The sequence below is a fragment of the Amborella trichopoda genome, chromosome 5, assembly GCF_054954075.1.
Source record: "Amborella trichopoda isolate Santa Cruz 75 chromosome 5, AtrichopodaSantaCruz75HAP2 v2.0, whole genome shotgun sequence".
NCBI lineage: Eukaryota > Viridiplantae > Streptophyta > Magnoliopsida > Amborellales > Amborellaceae > Amborella > Amborella trichopoda.
Genome location: NC_142340.1, coordinates 40,573,303 through 40,595,263, shown reverse-complemented (window position 1 = coordinate 40,595,263; position 21,961 = coordinate 40,573,303). Strand labels below are relative to the sequence as shown.

Sequence of the window (21,961 nt, the reverse complement as noted above, 5' to 3'; positions counted from 1 at the left end):
TTTTAGTTTGTAATCTTTGGACCTTTGTAAGTGTTATAGCCAGTTTAGAATATATATATATATATATATATATATAGGAAAAGTTTATATAGAGCCTAGGCTCTAAACAATCAAATTAGAGCCTAACTCAAAACATTCACTAGAAGAGGTTGTTTTGATGCCCAAATATCATAAAATTGATCATTTTGATATCAAGATGCATGGACATGAGAAAAAAAATAGATTTCAAAGTTTGGAAATAATGCATCTTGTAACGCAATTTTGGACCGTCAATTTTCAAGATTTTTAAGTTTTCATAGATTTCCTCTATTTACACTATTTTTTATGCTTCAAATTTTATAACTAAAGATGAAAATGTATTTTAAGGCTATCACAAAGCTTTCTACTATTGAAACATATTTCTCAACACTATTTAAAGATGCACTCTAATTTGATTGTTATACAACTGCACCCTATATATATATATATATATATATATATATATATATATATATATATATATATATATATATATATATATATATATATATATATATATATATATATATATATATATATATATATATATATATATATTAAACTACATAAACCGTGTTAGTTCACCATGTTCAACTTTTAATGGTATGCGAATGTGGGTTTCTTGCTACCAGTGTTTTATTTTATTTTATTGTTTGAATCTTTTTATTTATTTGGGACAAGAATACATGGATGCAAGAAGATTTATATATATTAAACTACATAAACCGTGTTAGTTCACCATATCCAATTTTTAATGGTATGCGAGTGTGGGTTTCTTGCTGCCAGTGTTTTATTTTATTTTGTTGTTTGAGTCTTTTTATTTATTTGGGACAAGAATACATGGCTCCTAGAAGATTTATTGCTGAAATTTTGAAGACCAAAAGGTTTAATGGCGCAAATTATGCCTCATGGAAGCACAAGATAGGCTATGTGCTCTATTATGAGGGTTTGCATAATATCCTCACTGAAGCTCCACCATCTCGGCCTAGAGGAAATGCATCTCAGGCTATGAGAGATGCATATGCCGAGCGGAGCATAAAAATATGTTCGCAAAGCATATCCTACTTGTATCCATCCGAATATGAACCGTTCAAAACTGCAAAAGTGATGCATGAAAAACTTGAGAAGGACTTTGATGATCTTTTTCTCATGAGGAAGACTTTGGCCATAAAAAAATATAATGATCTAAAGACGGTCGAAAGTGAAAAGATAACAGAGCATGTGCTAGTTCAAGAATTGGAGGCAATTGAGATGGGGCTCTTGAACCCATCCAAGAGGTTCACCTATTAAATGCTATTTGCACCTCTTGGGAGGTATGTGTATCTTTCCTTGTTGCTAAGGAGACTACTCTTAGGCTAGAGGAGCTCATCACTTTACTTAAAGTTGAGGAGCAAAGAAAGAATGCTCGCAATGCACCGGCACCCAAAGATATGGTGCATATGGTAAACTTTAAATATTATTTTAAACCAAATAAGGGAAAAGGGAGATTCAATAACAAAGAAAGGGGTGACGAAAAGAAAAAAGCAGAGAGAGAGCGAAAAAATAAGTTTTAAGGAAAAGAGAGAGAATAAGTAATGCTATGTATGCAAAAAGGTTGAGCATATTACTAAGAATTGTAGGTTCAATAGGAATCCTAGGGGAAATGTATGTGTTGTGTTTGAGAGCATGCTATCCAACCTCGAGGGCACATCTTGGTGTCTTGACTTGGGAGTTACAGCCCACGTGTCAAATACTAAAGATGGTTTCCACAACATTTAACCTATTGGGCTGGGTGAACATATTGTTATGAGATGAAACTAAAAAACCACAGTAAAGGAAGAAGTTGTTTATGTCTCGTCTCCCACTCATGAGATTGATGATTTCCTATGGCACATGCAATTAGGACATATAAGTTATAAAAGAATTAAGAGGTCAAGAAAATATGGAATTTTAGAAAACTACAAATGTGATTTACCAAAAGTGTGTGAATCAAGTGTGCAAAGAAAATTGATAAGGACAAATTCTACTGGGGCACAAAAAGATTTTGTAACGACATGTGCAATCTTATGAATGTGGGAACCAAAAGCCGCAAAAGATATTTCATAAATGTTATTGATGATCACTCGTGATATGTCCATGTTTACCCTATACACTCAAAATTCAAAGCCTTAGAGCGTTACAAATAATACAAAGCCGATGTAGAGAACCAAAAAATAAAAGTCCTAAGAATTGATAGGGGCGGTGAGTACTCCTCACATCTCTTTATGGACTTGTGTGTAGAGCATGGTATTATTCATCAATACATCATATGCCTTACACACCAAAGCAACATTGAGAGTTATCGAAAGATGGAATAGGAACTCAGTGGAAATGGTACGAAATATGATAGGGCATGAAAACCACTCACTTTACTTTTGAGAAGAAGTACTATTGGCAGTAGGATTTATCCTAAACCGTGCACCCATTGAGGCTGCTCCTCTTACTCCTCATGATATTTTCACTAGTCATACTCTATCCCTTGACCACCTAAGAATGTGGGGTTGTTCTACCCATGTCTTAATCCCATACCACAATAGGATCAAACTTGATCCCAAGACTAGCAAATGTATCTTCCAGGCTACCCTGACTATAAAAAGGGATATCGATTCTATAACCTTGAAAAGTATGACAGTCATAGAAAGTATGGATATCTACTTCTTTGAGGATGAGTTCCTTGAAGCAAAAGCGAGCCACAAACAAGTCAATCTCTATGAGATGGCTAGTAGCAAGGTTGAGCCATGAATAATCAAACCACAACTTAGGAGAAGTAATTGTATTAGAAGACTACTTGATTTCTTCAACTACCTGAGAGAACATTATGAAAGAGTTAGGGATGATCTAGACCATGAGCCTAACACATACCAAGACAGCCATAACCTATCTTGGAAAGAACCATAGGGTAGAAGCCATAAAAGATGAGTACAAATCTATTACCAAACCTAAGTCTGGGAGTTAGTACGTTTACCTCAAAATCAAAAGGCTATCGGATGCAAATGGGTCTTCAAGAAGAAACTAATCTCAAAAGGAAAACTAAAAAAATACAAGGCTAGACTAGTAGCTAAGGGGTTCACTTGCAAAGTTTCCATCCATTAGAATCCTCATAGCCATAATTGTCCGCTTTGACTTTGAGGTCCATCATATGGATGTGAAAACTACGTTTCTAAATGGGGAATTAGATGAAGAGATATACATGAAACAACCTAAGGGTTTCAAGGAGAAAGAAAAGGGGAACCTAGTATGAAAACTTAGAAAGTCATTTATGACCTAAAACAATCATCATGTCAGTGGTACATGAAATTTCAAGAGACCTTGTCTCAAGTGGGGTTAACCTCAAATGAGGAAATATATTTCATTTATAAAAGTTAGTGGAAGGTATGTTGTATTCATATATTAATACGTGGATGATATACTAATAGTTAGTAACTCGATGGCCATGGCATTGAAAACAAAAAAATTCCTTTCACACCCTTTGATATGAAAGATCTAGGGGAAGCTTTATATGTATTGGATATCAAGATAACAAGAAATAGAAAGAATCAAACCATTCAACTTTCTTATGTGATTTACTACGAAAGAGTACTGAAAGTATTTGAAATGGACAAGTGCAAGCCCATATCGACCCCTGTCGATAAGAAGATAAAACTTAACCTGCAAATGTGCCCTAGTGAGGATGACGAGGAAAATGCCATAGAAAGTATACTATATCACATAACAGTAGGATCTCTAATATATATCATGTTAGGAACAAGACCAAACTTGTCTTTTACCATGAGTATGATCAGTTGATTCCAATGCAACCCTAGGATTGAGCATTGGAAGGCGATCAAGAGAGTTCTCAGATACTTAAAAAGAACAAAGAACTATGCACTGACATAGAGGGGTGGTTCAAAAATTGAAGTGCAACGATATACAGATGTGAGTTACCAAGGGACCTCGACGACGTAAAATCTATATCTGGATATGTGTCCATTCTTAGCGGTGGAGTTGTTTCTTGGAAATCAAAGAAACAAGATATTGTGGCATTATCCATCATGGAATCAAAATATGTAACATGTTGTCTTACAGCCAAGGAGAATGTATAGATTACGAAGTTTCTTAATCAATTATAGCTTGAGCCGATACGATGTGCATGTGTGAGAATCTTCTGCGACAACCAAGTTGCAATACACGTGGCTAAGGAGCCACGATTTCACAATAAATCCAAGCACATAAAGTCGTATTGTTCTCACATTCACAATGAGTTATAGATTAGAGAAATCGAGATCAACTACATTCCTACAGAGGCAATACATACCCTTTGAAAAGGGGCTGGTTGCAAATGTTTTTTTTAAACATATACATGGGATGGGGCTGAGAAAGAGTGAGGAAGAGATATTGTAAGGTTTTCAAAGACCAAGTGGGAGATGTTGGGTTTTGTGATTATTTAAAGGCCTTATGAGAGCATGTAACCAATATTACTATAATAGAACAATGAACTCCATTGGGCATATGGAGCAGAGGGACCAAAGTTGGCTATATTGATGCCAAGACTCAAACGAGGTTTGACGAGCTAGACCAATTGAGTTATAAAAGTCTGACAGTCAAAACTGTGGTACGCCTCATTCGAGATAAGGAGGTTGCATGCTTTGAAGTCTTACAGTTTGAACTATGATATGCCTCTTTGGGAATATTGCTTTGTAGAGGCAGTTCACAAGCTTTGAAGTCTCACCGTAAAAACTGTGGTATGCCTCTTTGGAGATATTGCTTTGTAGAGGCGATGGCATGCTTTGAAGTCACACAGTCGAGAATTGTGGTACACCTTTATTAGGGACGTGATAGGGGCTATATGTAGGAGGGTGTCATGCGGCGATCCCATGGAGACATGTAGGAACAAGGAGCAGTTTATAGTCATGCAAATGGACTGTATGTCGTGCTGTTTAACATCTTGCTACAATGACGTAAGATTATGACATGTTTTACTCATGATGACTCATGGGATAGGATTAATACGCCCGTCATTTGAGAGTGAGTACCCCGAAGGGTTTTCATCACACCCCCTTTATTTTGACAATTTTGCCCATAGCGCCGGTGTGGGTTTTCACTATGACAGTCTTTTCTCTTTCTTTTCTTTTTGACATATTTTGCCCATGGTGGCTTTTGCAGTGTACACCATGTCCGATATTTCTTTTTCTTCTTCTTCTCTTTTTACCCATGATGCCCTTACGGGTTTCGTCATGTCCATTTTTTTTGGGGGCGTGTTTAAGGTCTTGCCGCCAGGACCTGGGCTATAGTTTAGGGTCGTATTGCTTGGACCATCGTGTGAAGCAATTCAACCTCATGTGGCCAGGATGTGTGCTATATTTTAGGGTCGTATAACATGGACCATTGTCCGAAGCTTGGACAGGATGTGTGTTATAGTTTAGGTTCGTATAGCTTGGACCATTGTATGAAGCAGTTTAACATCATGTGGCCAAGACATATTCTATAGTTTAAGGCCGTATAGCTTGGATTGTTGTGAGAAGAAATTTAATGTCATGCGGCCAGGACGTACGCTATAGTTTAGGGGTGTATAGCTTGGACCTAGCCAAGTAGCGTTTGGAGTCATCACCTGTATTTGACATATAGGGGCTTTTAACGTCTTCACTCTAATTGGACGTAATCGGGGATCTTTTATCGTATGGAGACCAGAAGAGTCTTAAGAGATCATATGTTCGGTGAGGAGCAAGTGCTCATTGATGCAGTGAAACGTGAAATAGATAAGACAAGTGGTGAAAGCGCCTTACAAGGTGTAGTGGTGTAGGGTCACATAGTTTAGACAGTGGTATACCTCGGTTGGGGATATTGCATTGTAGAGGCGGTGGCATGCTTTGAAGTCTCATAGTCAAGACTGTGGTGTGCCTCTTTTAGGATATTACATTGCTGAGGTGGTGGAATGCTTTGAAGTCCAACAGTCAAAATAATGGCACGCCTCATTAGGGATAAGGTGGTTGTATGCTTTGAAGTCACACAGTCGAAAAATGTGGTACACCTCTTTAGGGATATTGCTTTGTAGAGGCGATGACACGTTTTGAAGTCACACAGTCAAGACTGTGGTATGCTCTTTGGGGATATTGCTTTGTAGAGGCAGTTTGAATGCTTTAAGAAGGGTTAGCAGGGTTACCTATTAATAAGGTCAGGGATGCCCAGAGTAGTTAACCAAGGGATTATGTGACCCTTGTGTGTGACGAGTGCCAAATTTTTATCATAACAATCACACAGCATGTACATATGATAGTCATATCAAAAGCAAAACACAATTGAGGGTGCTGCAGGTACATGTGCAAGAGATAGCCACCTGCACTAATTACGATGTGTGTGTGCACAAGTCTATGTGACTTAGACTTGTATTTAGGGGAAACCTATAATCCATATAGAAATATTATTCTCATCACCTATTGGCTAACTTTGGTTGCCTAATCATGAACCTCTATGATGGACTGCGAGTCATGGGAACTACTAAGTCAGTTTGAGAAAGTGAGTACGGTTCATGGTCTCTAGTAGAAATGGAGTGCCTCAGTATTTTCGCTTTTTTCTTAACGAAGTTGCCTCAGAAATGGAATCCCATCAAGTTAATTTAGAAATAAATCATTTGATTCTATTTTTTTATAAAATAAATTTTTAGAATGGATATTTTATTTTCTCAAAATAGATTTATAAGAAGGCTTAAATTGCATTTTCAGGTATTTAATAATTTAGAGAGAAAAATAAAATAGTTAATGTTTTCTAAATATTTTTTATTAATTTTAAAATTGTTAATACACATGGGAGCCCATTATTTTCTATGGAACCCACCAAAAGACAACATGTGGGGAGGTGTGTGGGGCCCACTAGTGCCCACGGGTGGCATGCCCCGCTTTTAGTACCCTTCTTTCTTAATTTGATGGCGTGCAAGTTTGTCATTCAATCAATTGAAATGAAATAGGAAGGTTTTTTTAAATGAAGGATATTTGACTTTTCAAATAGGCATATGTAGAGAATGAATAGAAATAAAAGAAAGAGAATTATGTTTTCCATATAATAAATATTTAATGGGATTAGGTTAAGAAAGATGAGGGATAAGATTTTAACACTTTTCATTAGAATATGGTTGTTGATCTATGGATAGTAAGGTTAAAATATCTAACCCTACAGGTCTCCTATGATCAATGGTCTAGAAAAGATCTTCATAAGGATCGTTAATAACCTTAACCACAAGTCTATATATTGTCTCATTGTGGTGGGTTCAAATCTCTAGAACACAAGTCACATCTCTCTCTTGTGCTCTCTCTCTCTTGCTCTCTCTCTCTCTCTCTCTCTAAATTGCATGCCACTCTCTCATCTCTAGCCTCATCTCAACCCTCTCTCATACTTTAAGCATTTTAGAGAAAAGAAAATTCGGGCACGCTAAACACACATAGATCAAAGGGCCAATGCCCTAGCTTGTTCCATTGCTATCATGTTGTTTAAGGGTTTCAAGCCAAGGCTTCTTGTAGTTGTGAGATCTAAAAAAAACCTTGATCCCATGCATCATCGGAGGAGGAGACCTGAGTAGGATGTATCAAATCCAATTGAGGTAACCTTTTGGCACTTTATTTTATTTATTACAGTTTGTGTTTCTTGTTCCCAAGTCTATGTTTATGTAATTTTCTTTATGCAATAAATAGTTGTATTAAGTGGTTGCAAGTGAGAATCCAATTGTGTGTTCCTACTTGTTCTTTTGAGTATATATTGTAATCTTTGGACCTTTGCAAGTGTTCTAATCGGTTAAAGCAAAAAAATTTAAACTACATAAATCGTGTTATTCTCCTTGTCCAACTTTCAAAAATATCCCTCTAAATTCCTATTGTTTAAAAAATCCCATAAATTTTTATTTTTCCATTCATATCCCATTTTTTCAATTTTTTATTTTTGACCAAATGGCACCCTCCTGAAGGTCATAAATTTTTTTTTTTTTTTTTTTTCTCTCTTCTTGTAAGCTCCTTTCGAACCTTGAATGTCCAGAGTTGTCCCAAAGATCAACTTCGGACCTTCAAGTGTACCAAGTTGTTTTTTTTTTTTTCCACCTAAATCTATCACAAATCACCTTTAGACCATGCAAGTATCCATTCTAGTTTGTTTTTTTGGTTCATTACAATGCATGGATTTTATTATTTCATACTATACAATGAATGCCATTGTATAATCTTCATACATTGTATGACATTCACATAATATAATACGAAAATCAAATCAACTTCGGACCTAGCCCCAAGTTTATTTGAGATAGATCTAGGTGGGCAAAAAATTGTACCTTAAAGGTCCGAAGTTGATCTCTTCTGCAACGTGGGACCTTCAAGTCTGAAGTAAGTTTAGAGGCAATCTGGTCAAAAAAAATAAAAAAATAGTGTATGAATGTAATTTAGAAGGGATCTTTCAAATAACGATAATTTGGAGGGATATGTGTATAAAATTCTCTTGTTCTTTTTTTGTTGTGGTTTCTCTTTATTTGGTTTTTGACATCATATATTTATCCAAAGGAAAAAGATTATGGCAGACCATTGGTTAATGGAATAGTGTAAGCCCAGATTGAATTCGGGCCAATCTGACGGTCATTAGTGCATTAGTTTGCTTAGGAGTCTGTACAAGATAATTACTAAAGTGCTAGCAGAGAGGTTACAGTTAGTGCTTCCTTTGATTATTTCAAGCCCCAATTTGCTTTTGTACGTGATAGGATTATTATCGATTACGTATTGGTGGCACAACAATGCATTTACTCTAGAGTGAGAAGTGGAATGCCAGGTATTATTCTAAAGCTAGACATAGAAAAAGTATATGATAGGGTGGAAATGGCATATCTTATTGGAGATAATGAGAAAAATGGGCTTTTGGGAGAAGTGGATCACATGGATTTTGGGGTGCTTGGTTATTAGTAATGGTTCCTTGAAGGGTTTCTTCAAGGCCTCTAGAGGTCTTCGGCAAGGGGATCCACTTTTCCCTTTTCTGTTCACATTGGTTGCAAAGGCTTTCAGCATTATGTTTTCAAGAGTGGAGATTTAATGGCTTTGGGGTAGCTGCCTCCGGATTATTAGTTTCTCATCTTTAGTATGCAGATTACACAATCCTTTTTTGTGATGTGAGCTATATTGTCAACTTTTACGATGTTGTGAAGTAGCCCTGGGCTTGAAGGTTAATTTCAGCAAAACCTCATTGATGGGGTTATGTTGTGATTCTAATATGGAGTTGTCGCTGGCATCTTTAGTTAGGTGTAAGGTAGATTCTTTCCCAATTAAGTACATGGGATTACCTTTGACTGATTCCAGACTTCTGAGATCTGTGTGGGAACTTTTCATTAAAAGGTTTCATATCAAGCTTGATTTATGGAAACCTAAATTTCTCTCTATGGGAGGTGGAATCACTATGATACTTCGTCTCTAGCAAACATTCGTATTTACCAAATGTCTCTATTGCAAATGCCTAACGATATATGGGGATAAATTGAAAAGCTGATGAGGGAGTTCCATTAGAGAAGTGAAGATCAAAAGAAGTTCCACTTAGTTAGGTGGGATAAGGTGTGTGCACCTAAAATGGAAGGAGGCCTAGGGTTAGCGGCTAGAACTGGTTAATCAAGCACCCATGGCTAAATAGTGGTGGAGGGCCCTTGATTGCGAAAATATTCTATGGAAATAAGTTATTGTTGCAAAGCGTGGGATGGATACCAATTCAATCTTAAGTAGTTATGTGAGAAGGTCAACGGACACATCTTATGTGTGGAAGGAGATTATGGGGGTGAGGGAGATAATCACCAGGAATGTTAGGGGTACAGTTGGGAGAGGTGATGAGCTTAATTTTTGTTACCACAAGTGGATGAGCGGAAGTCCTCTAAAATTATCGTACTCCTAATTGTTTAAGAGAGTTACCCGATCTGAAGCTTTGATAAGTGAGGTTTACAACCTTTATAATGGTTCAGGGAGGGTATCATGGAATGTGGAATGCACTTATAATAGACATTCATATTTGGTGATTCAGTAATTTACCTTATTATTAGCAGAGCTTCATACTGTTTATATTTCTCAAAGTTGTGATGATGAGATTATTTGGGGGCTAGAGAGGTTATTTTCGATGAAGTATGCATATAGACTATTACACCATGATAGATTGAGATGGTCTTATCCAAATCTCAAACACATTTGGAAAGTACCAATTCTATATAACGTTCGAGGTTTTCTTTGGGTTTTGTTGCAGGGCAAGGCACTTACTGTGGACAAACTCATAAAAAGGGCAAGATCTTGGTGAATGTTTGCTTATTGTGTAAATAAGAAGAGGAAAACAGTGACCGCATCTTCCTTCACTGCCTGTATACATCTTCAATTTGGGATCAGTCCTTCAATTTTCTGGAGATCCTTTCAACGTTGCTTGGCAGGCACGTAGATATCTGTGGATGCAGCTGGAAATGCCTCATCTTAATGTGGATAGGTCATTTGGCGAATTTTTCATGCGGATTTACTATGAAAAATTTGGAAAGAGAGAAATAGACTGACTTTTGATAGCATATTTTCGAAGCACAAGGCAGTGAGGGATATGATTGTGCATAATTTATGGAGTTGGTTTTCCGCCTCAAAGGAAGGTGTCCATTTAACAAAAACTGATAGTGTTAAATCTTAAAGAGATGATAAAAAATAACTCTTTTCGTGTGAAACCAAAGATGATATGGATGTCGCATTTGCTTTAAATTAAATTTTCATGGGATATCATCAGGGAACCCAGAAATTGAAATTGGTGGTGTGATTAGAAATTCAGGTGGACAAGATTTATTTTCTTTTGCTGGACCATTTGGCTTTGGCACTGTGAATAAAACAAAATTTCAGGCAGCTTTACAAGGTTTAAAGATAAATTTTTGGGGAACCATTGTTTGGTTGAAGGGAACTCGCAAAATGTCTTAAATTGGTGTACCAAAACCTTGGCAACTTTTTCCCATAAGGGTGGAGATTGTTGAGTTATGTAGAGGGATGGAGGTATCATTCAATCATGTCTATAGATATGCAAATTCGTTAGCTAAAAGGGGTATTTATTTAAGCTATTTAGTAATTGTAGAGGGTTCTATATTACAATTTGTACTCTACTCAATTTTTTAATAAAGCTTCGAAATCTTGTTAACAAAAAAAAAACGATGATCGCGACTGTATTTTGTATTTGAATTTTAAATTTTTTCTTATAAGTCTAAATCATATGAAATTTGAAGATTCCACTCTTCTCATCAAGGCACACATAATAAAAATATTAAAATAATAATTCATAAAAAAATAAATTAACAAAAATACTCCAAAAAATTTTAGGAGAATTTTGATCAATTTATTTTTCAATCATGTTTTTTATATGTTTATTGGATTTGCTTTTTTTTAATAATAAACACTTCAAATTTCAAATGATTTAAATTTGTAGATAAAACATAAAATTTAAATACAAATTACAGTTGTAAGTATTGTATCAACCCATAATCCATCTGGGCCATTGAACGTTTACTATAGCTATCAACTAGCTGGCTGACCTCATACTCTCCATTATCCAAAGGGTGCAGTTGGCATACGGATGCATCCATAGGTGTAGAGGTAAGGTGCACCTTCAAATTTTATAATGGTATATAATTTTGATGTAAAATGTTCTTAGGATTATCTCAAAATCTATTTTTATATCTACTTATAAAATTTAAAATTTAAAAAATAGTTAAAATCAAGTAGATCTATAAACATATAAAAATCTTGAAAATGGACGATGGAGATAATATGTTGTAAAATGCACTATTTTTTAGACTTAAAATCTTTTTATTTTTCATAGCTATACATCTCGATATCCAAATGATCAATCAAAGGGTTTTTCAACATTAAAACTACCTTTCCCGATTGATTTTTTGGCGGCATCCGTAGTTCTACAATATGAGTTAGCATCCTCATATAAACGTTTTCCTTATCCTAAACACTTGATACACATTAGTGCGTGGCGACACACGTAAGGATTTTCCATAGTTATAATTGCCAGTTTTAAAACCTTGAGGGGAAGCAATAAGCTACTGATCTTCCAAAATAAATTGATGATACGTGCCCAAATTTTCCTTATTCATTGCAATGAATCTATACTTCACATCAAAACCGAAAGAAAAAGTATATGGTGCATCAGAAAATGTAACATAGTAGCCAAATAATTAGATAGTGCAAATTGCCCTGGCAAATCGACGCCGGCAACTACTAGTCTCAGTCCCGTCTTACTTTATCTCTTTCTCTTTTTTTTTCTTTTTTTTGTTATATATATATATATATATATATTTTTTTTTTTTTTTTTTTTTTTGATATTATCGCTCTTTAAACTCTCTAAATCCCCAACTTCTCTCTCTTCCTCTGCAATCCTCCCATGACCGCCTAATGATCCCCAAAACTGCCTCTCTTTAAACTCTCTAAATCCCTAATTTCTCTCTCGATTTCGAGTGTTCTCGACCGAATCTCATAACAATGTTTCAACTAAAATTTCATTTATTATTTTTAACCTTGTGGCTCTAGGTTGATTTGTCTAATTCATTGCGTAAACCGATCATGAATCGGTCTTCGAATTATGCAATCTCTCTCTCACACATGTGTCCCAGGAAAGGTGGAATTCAACCACAATTCTTCTTCTAAATGTACCATGTGAACCAGATGGCATACAGATTGATTGATTGCTACACGACAAACGGCATATTTGATTGATTGATATATTGTGGATGGAACAATTCCTTTGCACGTTTTACACGGCCAATAGTAGTTCAGGGAGAGAAAAAGTTTGTATAAGGTTGCAATCTTATATTGTAGAAATGAAGTGCACCTCAATCTAATAGAGAATAGTATTTTGAAACTATAAAACTTTTTAATAGATCATCTCGACCTCAAGATGTATAGACATACAGAAACAAAAAAATTTAAATCTCAAAATTGTACATCTTATAGTAAGTTATATAGACCGTCTATTTATAAATTTTAAAATGATTATAAATCTGCCCCATCCATACCAGTTTTCAAACTTTCAATTCTATAACTATGGTTGAATACAAAAGTTCTAACCATTATGAAGTTTCTGACACCGAAACTAAATCTTCATAAAAGCACCCGTCTTTATTCTATAATATACAGAGGAAACTTTATGTAAACCTCGCCCTTTAGAGAGAGAGAGCAACAATTCTAGAGAGAAAAACAACTCTCATCCAAGAGAAGAAATGGAGTAGATTCACCATTAGCACTGCTCTTAGAACGAGGAACATTGTTTGCAAAACCACCATGATTTGGTGCCCTGGGGAGGTTCTCAGGCACTATTCTCTCTAGAGAATTCATGTGCCACTGAGGACACTTTCTTCTCTCACTCCATCTCAATGTTTTTCCCTCCCCATTAGAAATTACATTTAATCTCTCTCTTGCATAGGCTGATACATTGTCTTGACCATCTGAAAACCCTAATCCGAACCCTACCAGAGCCACACATGCTAAGCTTGAAAATGCTCTCTTTGCCCAACAGATTTCATCCTTGGACCTGTAAATCATCCAAATTATATCAAACTGTAGCTTACAATACACTTATTATGGTGAGGTACATAGAAAAATGCATATTCCAAATTTTGAAGAGGTTAAACAAGAAAGTTATGAGTATTTGAATAATAAAAATGGATTGTTAGAGCACAAAATTTTAAAATGAGATCGAGAACCCTAAGATGTAGAGTAATCTCATTAATTGGAATCAGTGTTTTACATTTTGCCAAGCCAACTAGGAATAGAGCGCAAGGAAGCTCAAGATCGGTAAGTGGACAATCCAGTTCTAGGGAAATCATGGAATTGCCGAATTTTTTAATTATTTTTATTTTTTATATATCCATACGATGATCTAATTTGGGAATCACTCAAGTTGGATCAGTTGACTCAAAATTAGAAATGAATGGGAAATGTTTTTGTATGATCTCAACAACATATGAGTGATATGTGACTCCACTTCTTAGCAGTTGATCTTTAATCGAACGGCTACGATTGTTCATACCACAATGTCATGCCGAACACAATTTTATTTTTCCTTTTTTTTACAATGAATTTTGTATCAAATTTTGGGCATCTTATAATAAATTTAGGGCGAACCATAAAAATAAAGGACCAAAATACCCCTATAATTTTCAAGGGTATTTTGGTACTTTTTCATCACCAAAAATATTTTTTATTATTTTTATCATGTGCACCCCTATCAGATCTATGCCTCAAATTTTGCTTCAAAATTATTTATAGAATAAAAATAGAAAATAAAAAACTATGAGCCGTCTAATCAAGATCTGATAGTTAGACTCAAGCTATCTTAGCCATCTACTCAAATCTATGACTGAGAACCATGGGTCATATACACTAATAAATTCCCCTAAATTATGGACTATAAAGGAAATACCAATAATTGAAACATAGTAATATCATTTGAGTACCTCAAATCGTGTGTATTTCTCGATTCGTGAGAGGGAATGGAAGGCTTGGCTTTAAGAGAAAGATAAGGTATTGAAGGGGAGACATGAAGGGCAGAATTCATCATCATGGACCTCCTCTTCCCTTTGAGTTGGGCTTATGTTTCTAGATTTGAGCTATTTATATATAATTTTTGGAAATTGGGATTCAATGGTTGGTAGGAAGTGGGTTAGCATACGCATTCTAAAGAGGGAAAGATTCATGGAGTTATACATGACGTGTTGAGGACATGAAATGGACAAGGCGGCCACATTGCCTTGCTAGCTTTCCAAAATTAGATTTTTCAAGTTGGATTCGCTCGAGTAACTCGGACTCGCCAGGGGGTAAGTCTGAGTATCCATTGACGAGTTTGAGTATCCTCGAGTTGGCTCGTCTGACTTGGGGATCTTAAAAAAGATTTAAAAAATACAAAAAAATAAGATATTTATTTATAATATGTATTATTTTATGTTTTCTATCATTGTGGCAAAGATTGGACAGTGTATTGACCATAAATACCTATCCCATACTTTTTGGATTATTTCTAAAATTATTTTCTCTATTTTTTTAAACTCATTTAGATGTGTTTTGTTTAATTTTACTTTCAACATTTTTTTCTATTTTTTAAGATTTTTTTATTTTTAAATTTTTTTGGCTTGGCCAGACTCAGCCCGAGCTACTTGAATTGGGCATGGGCGGAGTCCGGGCCCCGATTTGTGGTTTTGTACACCGATTTTGATTAATGATTCAGATTTGTCATGAGAAGAGAGAGAGACTGTGTGTGTGCGAGTGTGTTTTTTTATTGATGATTGGTATTGAAAGGAATTTGTAAATTTAAGTAATAAAAGTCAAGAATTCTTATATCTTTCGAATATTCTGAGGTCAAGCTTAGACAGCATCGTTTTGGCAGTTCCTTCGAAAATGCGAACTTTCAAGGTCTTTAACAAAAATTTGAATGAAGTTTCATTTCATTTTCAAATTATAGTCATTTGACCAATAGTCTAACCTTTTAATGGTGTTTAAAATTTAGGGCTTAGGTAAATTACGATGTGTCATAAACCAAAATTACTAAGTAACTAGTAAATTATGCCCTAAGAATACAATATATTTGGATGTATCATTTAATTTGAGCAGCTTAAGTGGCCACATTATCCAAAATACTTTCATGTATTTAAGGGGCCACATTATCCAAAATACTTTCATATATTTAGTTTGACAAAGCTCGAACGAGGATATTTTTTTAAAAAAATTAGGTAGTCTTTCAGGTCGTACTTAAATGAAAAGACTTTTGAGGTGGTCTGACCATTTTAATGATGATAATATGTTTTTGCTAAAGGCTATACATTTTGAAACACGTGAAGGCATGTTTTATTGAAGCAAATATGAGAATCAATTTTTTCTCAACTATTTGGAGTCAGCACAACTTTTAATATCTCTCATCAAATAAATTAGTACAATCTACTATAGAAATAATTTTTGAACCCGCCCATTAACTTAAAACCAACAACTTCCTTCAATGGAATCCAGAGATGCTATTTTCTAAGCAATACCTCTGATCAACCAAAACATTTTCGGAAAATATTTGGTTCCCATAGAAGTTCTCTTTTAAAAAAAACTTCAACATTAGTTGGCAAAGGGGCTATATACTTCTTTAAGAATGCCTGCTCTTTCTTATAAAATGGTATCGAAGACATAGCATTGGTAAAGTGCTAACTAATTAAGCCTCGGGTCTTTTTCAAGCAAGTATGGTTGGGTTCATGTGGCCTTTAAAGGCTTATGAGTGCTTGTAAAATGAAATGATACAGTGGGAGTGTAGTCCCTCGTAGACTATACTAAGCAAACGATGGTTTGCAAATACTGATCTGTATTTATCGATCTAGACCAGTCGATTGGGAAAAACCCATGTTACTTGGGCATGAAGAACAAATCGATGAGGGTTTATGGGTTAGCTCTTGATGAGGTAGGAGAACATGTCCAGATGAGTGAGCCGAGAGACTGTGTAACCCTTATGTGTGATGGTGGCCTACAGAGACATGGGTCAAAACCTCATCCATGTACCATCACAAGGCATGCATATCGATAGATCGTTCGAGAAAGTTAGAAATCCAACTTTTAGGGTGAAGCGTATGTATATGCGAGAGATACCCCTATGCACCATAGGAGCTATGGTCGCATTAGGTCTAGGTGACATTGACTCGTCTCTAGGGAAGGACCTGAAATCTACAGACTGGGATTGTGATCCCTTGGCTCATCGGTCGGACTTTGGTGACCCGCTAATGAGCCCTTGCTTGGATTGTGAGTCGTGGGAAATACTCGGTCAATCTAATAAAGCAAGTGTGGTCTGTAGTCCACAGTTGAAGGTGGAGTGCTCCATGATTATTGATTCCTAAACCATATGGATCTCTTTCCCATCAAATTAATTTAATTGTGTTTGTTTTATGATGGAAATTATTTTAAGATTATTATTTGAATTTTTATGAACCCCTGGATAATTTTTGGATTTATACAATTACAGATATTGATTTTACATTTGTTTAAATATTCAAATAATATTATAAAATATTTATATTAATTTTATATATATATATATATATATATATATAAATATCATGGGGGCCTATTGTGTACATGGGGCCGCCATATTTTAGAAGGTGGAGACCATGAGTGCCTCCCTTGGGTGGCACGTCCCACCTTTATTCTCTTTCCTATTTTTTGGTGATATGACATGTGGTCATATAGTTGGAAGATATTGATTAAATATTGACTTGATAGATTTTGTAGAAAGATCGAGTAGTCTTGTGCTATTTTATGGTATGTACAATTTTTTTATTAGATTTAATTTATTTAATTTCTATTGATGGGGAAATGGTTTAGAAAATGGGGATACTGGTTCATGCACCTTCCACAATGTTGATGGCCCATCTATGTAATGGATGGCTCAGATCTCTCACCCCACAAGTCATCGTTGATCGACGGTCTATGTTCAATCTCACAAGAAGAGGCAAGCCAAAGAAAACCCTAAGAAACACTAATCTTATTCAAAGCTTATAAAAATGTATTGTCTCTACCAAAAAATCTCTACACCTTATCTTTCTATCTCTCTCTCTTAAAAAAGTTTATCTCTCTCATATTGATCTCTCTCTCCCATATTGTGAAAGAACCTAAGGGTTTAGGTTATGCAGTTTTTCTCTCCTATCTCTCAAATATGAATTTGTGGCTAAGGGTTTTAGGGTTTAACAAAAAGAGAATACATCTCTCTCAAACAAGGTTGTTAAGATAATGCACTTAGGGTTTGAGTTTGTGATCAAAGGGGTTTATGTTTCATTGGTGTGACTTGGCCAAAATTTGCTTTTCTGATTCGAGATTGAAGCTAGACTGTTGATCCCGCGCTTATCGAATGGTAGCGACTCGCTGTGGGGTGTAATAAGCCAGGTTGAGGTAATCTCTAACACTCTTCCTTTTGTTTATTGCAATCTTATCTTTTATTCTCAAGCATAGTGTGTAGTTGTTTCAATGGCATCAAGTTGTTAAGATTTTTGTTTTATTGTTATGTTGATTTTATTTTGAAATTTATCTTATTATAATGGAGACCATATATAAGTGATCTTTTGCCAAAATAAAGGGGTGAAGAAAAAAAATAAAAATAAAAATTTTATATATATATATATATATTTCTTTCCGGATATATTTCTTTCCGGTACTACTTTGACATGATTGGACTCACATTCTCATGAACCAAACATGATATTTGGTAGTCCACCATGGCCGTTCTTTCTCCAAAAAAAAAACCCTTTACCTTGAGCCTAACGGCCATTTATTGGTTGATTCCAACGCTTCACACAATGCATCGATAGTTAATAAGTGAAGAGAGCATGCACTACAGTTCCTTGGAGGATAATGTGGAGTTCAACCCAGGGACATTCGATGGTCCAACCAGCATAGATGCTGGACATTGGACCCTGGAGGATATGCTCCGAGCTTACACATGAATAGACTGCACAATCCCGATGAGATCTCCACCGTCGACAATGGACGATGGATGATCTATAGGAAGTATGCAATACTATAGACCCTAAGGTGCATGGGTATGTACTTTTCATTAACATCTTTTTTGCTCTAGTTTATAGGATTTGGAACCAATCACTACTCCTTTTGTCCTAGGTGGTGCTGTGGATCATCCGTCTCACCATATTAGACAGCCTTATTGCCAATTAAAGTCATCCCACACTGGTGATATAGAAAAATCTTAAAAATATAAATAAAAAATAAAATAGGGTTTATCATTTATTTATTTATTTTTTGGGGGTTTTGGAAGGGAAGGGAAGGGAAGGGAAGGGAAGGGGGGGGGGGGGGGACGGGTGATTTAGTAGGGATCTAAAAAAGTATTAGATATGCTCAAGTAAAAAGAAAATTTCCCTTTTTTTAAAAAGGCGATTTTAGAGGAGGGCTAAGGTAAGACCAATACTAATACTTTTTTCGAAACTAATTCATTCATGCTCAATTCCCAAATCGGATCAGCGGCTCCCGATTCAAATCACCGAGTTTTGTAACACTAGTGCTAGCCTCTAGCCACTACACCAAGAGGTATCCCAATATTTCGTTGTATACGTCAAATTTCACGAATAACAAAACCCTCTCACCAAATAGACCAGGCAAAATGACGTATGGACCAGGTTCTCCCTCAATATTATAGTTTGATTCATACATCGCCATAATTTACGCGAGACCATTCCCCAGTTTGGCCGGTATTTTTTTTTTGTTTTTTCTTATTTGAAAAAATTACAAAAAACGTCAAGACCACATTTTTTATACAACTTACGACAACCTAATTTTTTTTTCTCATTTTTTTTTCAAAATGAACTATTTATGCAAATAACCCCAAGGAAAAAAATTCATTTTTTTATACGGAAATGCCCGTCCTGTAAACAAAAATCATTTTGGCTAGATTTGACGTTGACTTTTAGACCCAGTAGCACATTGTCGGAACGCATAAGTGCCGAACGACTATAAGACAACTACCGAACCAAAATTGAGTACTGCTAGATCGTCTTTTACATATTATTGGAACCCTGAAATCCAGTAACATCTACTGTCGGACCGCCGTTTGTAACTGTTGGATTGCTCTTTGCAATTGCCCGACTGCACTTTAGACAGTGTCAGAGCTCTACTGTCGAATCGCACTTTACACCGTGCTCCTACTGCCAGACCGCATTTTACACAGCGCCATAGCCCTATTACCTGACCGCACTTACAAAGTGCTAGAGCTCCTATTTTGGTGGGATAAATGAGAGAAGCGTGTGGGTAAGGTAAAAATAAAAGAGGGTAGTTTAGGTATTTTTTTTATTTTTTATTTGGTTTGGGGGTATTTGTATTGAAAGTATACTTTGGGGAAAAAAATGAGAGAATAAATTAGGCTGGGTTAAGTTTTTATAATTTCCCCTTTTTTTTTTTTTTTTTTCTAGATTCTCCCCAATCTGGTATTTCCAAAATCGGATAGTTAGGTATTTACCTAATTTTTTTTTTGTGAAATTTCTTTAGTGTAAAAAAACTTAATTTTTGTATTTATTTTCTATTTTATTTTTAAGAATTCTCTATTTATTTTTGAATTTTGTAAAAAGAATGATGCTAAAAGATTGAAAATGAATAGAGAAGTATTTTGAATTTTAAAAATGTACTATTAAAAGAATGGTGCCAAACTATTTAAAAACAAATAGAGAATCTAATTTTTTAATTTATTTTAAAAATTCAAAAAAAATTCTCTATTTATATTTGAATATTTTGACATATTTTTTTAAATTTAAAATACATATAGGATTTTTTTTAAAAATAAAAAATAAATAGAAAACAAGGCCAGGCTGGGGAGTCGTCTATGGATAAAATTTGACAAAATGTGATATAAAGAAAAAAAAAAATCTCCGTACATAATTTTGACAAGAACCACCCAGCCACCGGATCATTAGAAGACATAAAAAAGTCAAACGCAAACTCAAACTCAAACTCAAACTCAAACTCAACATGTTCACATGCCTCGTAACCCCACATTTTAAACGGTTGGTACATGGAAACACACAGCTGTTACCCAAAAAGTTCCATCTTTTTTGGGAACACCTCTCCTCTGAAAACCAAAAAAAAAAAATTAGCTGGAAAGATACAAAGAAGAGCATTTGCCGTTCACAGTTGTCAAAAGGCCCCATAAAAACCTCATCTTTCAAAACACCTATTTAGAAAAGTTGTTTTATTCTAAAAATAATTTGAATTTTAAGGTTTATGATACTTAGATATAGCTCTACAAAAATTAGACGTCCCCTATTCAATGTTGAGGTATTTTTTTATCGCTTATATAATTTATTTCGAAAAATTCTCTATTCAATCTCAAGGCATTTTTTTTACTGCATATATGGTTTATTTCGGAATTTTTTTATTGATATTAGTTTATAGCTTGTAGAGATTATATTCCTAAAATTTGAGATCTAAATCGTATTCCTAGCATGTATTATATCCGAGGGAGTAAATGCATAGTATATTATGTGGGAATAGAAATTTTTATAGCTTTTTTTATGTCCAATTTAAGTAGTAAGTGTATACAAATAATTTTTTTTTGGAAAGTCTTTCCTGATTTTAGCGGCCATTGACTCGTCTTTAAAATAAATGTTGTAAAAGACTCACAAGGTTTATATGATGCAGAAAATTTTTCAAAAAAAATCAAATTTTAGATATCAAATTTTCTTTTCATGTTCACTGTCATTTTAACCTAGATCATGGATCCCTAAAATTTTAGATTCAAAATCCATTTCTAAGATAGTTTAAGAGGGGCCCGCATATGTATAGTATGAGTCGGCTGATTCATAGAAAACCCATGTTAAATATTACATGTTCTTAAAAAATAAGTCCAAAATCCATCTCAAAATAAATTTATTATTAGGCCCGTATTTCTGCATTTGCGGGCTTGCCGACATAGAAACCGGGTTCTATGTCCCAACCTTTTTGCAGTAGGAATTTCAAGCAAGTAGATGATGCAAAAAGCAATTCTTTTGACTGTGTAAAAAATTCAAATTTTACCATTTTTATGATTGTACTCTCTCATCAAATTTGAACGAACACATCAAACCAGCCCTCCCAAAAACTACTAAAAGAGACCTAGAGAGAGAGAGTGGAGAGACAATGCCTGTTTCTTTAGAGAGAGAAAGCCCGTTGTTGACACTAGAGAGGCAAGAAACCGGAGGCAAGATTTTAGGTAAGCCCACGTGGAACACACACTGGACCACCTTCGTAGCTTGTACGTGGGTGGCAACGTGGCTGAACCCTAGCTCTGAAACCCTAGCTTGCGTGTACCTGGAGAAAAATCCCAACCCCAATTTCCTATGCACTCTCTCTCTCTACTAATGGCGTAACCCTAAAATGTGAATACTTTGTTCGGAACAGGTTCAGCTTTTTCAGGTTTTTGGTACACGGGGTCTTTC

General features: G+C 35.2%; 1 protein-coding gene across 1 annotated transcript; it reads left to right on the top strand.

The window, feature by feature from the left end:
- Positions 1–858: 858 nt before the first annotated feature.
- LOC148782097 (uncharacterized) lies at positions 859–1,308 on the top strand. Its single transcript, XM_088866284.1, has one exon. It carries the CDS (start codon positions 859–861, stop codon positions 1,306–1,308), a length of 450 nt encoding a protein of 149 aa, XP_088722410.1.
- Positions 1,309–21,961: the final 20,653 nt, after the last annotated feature.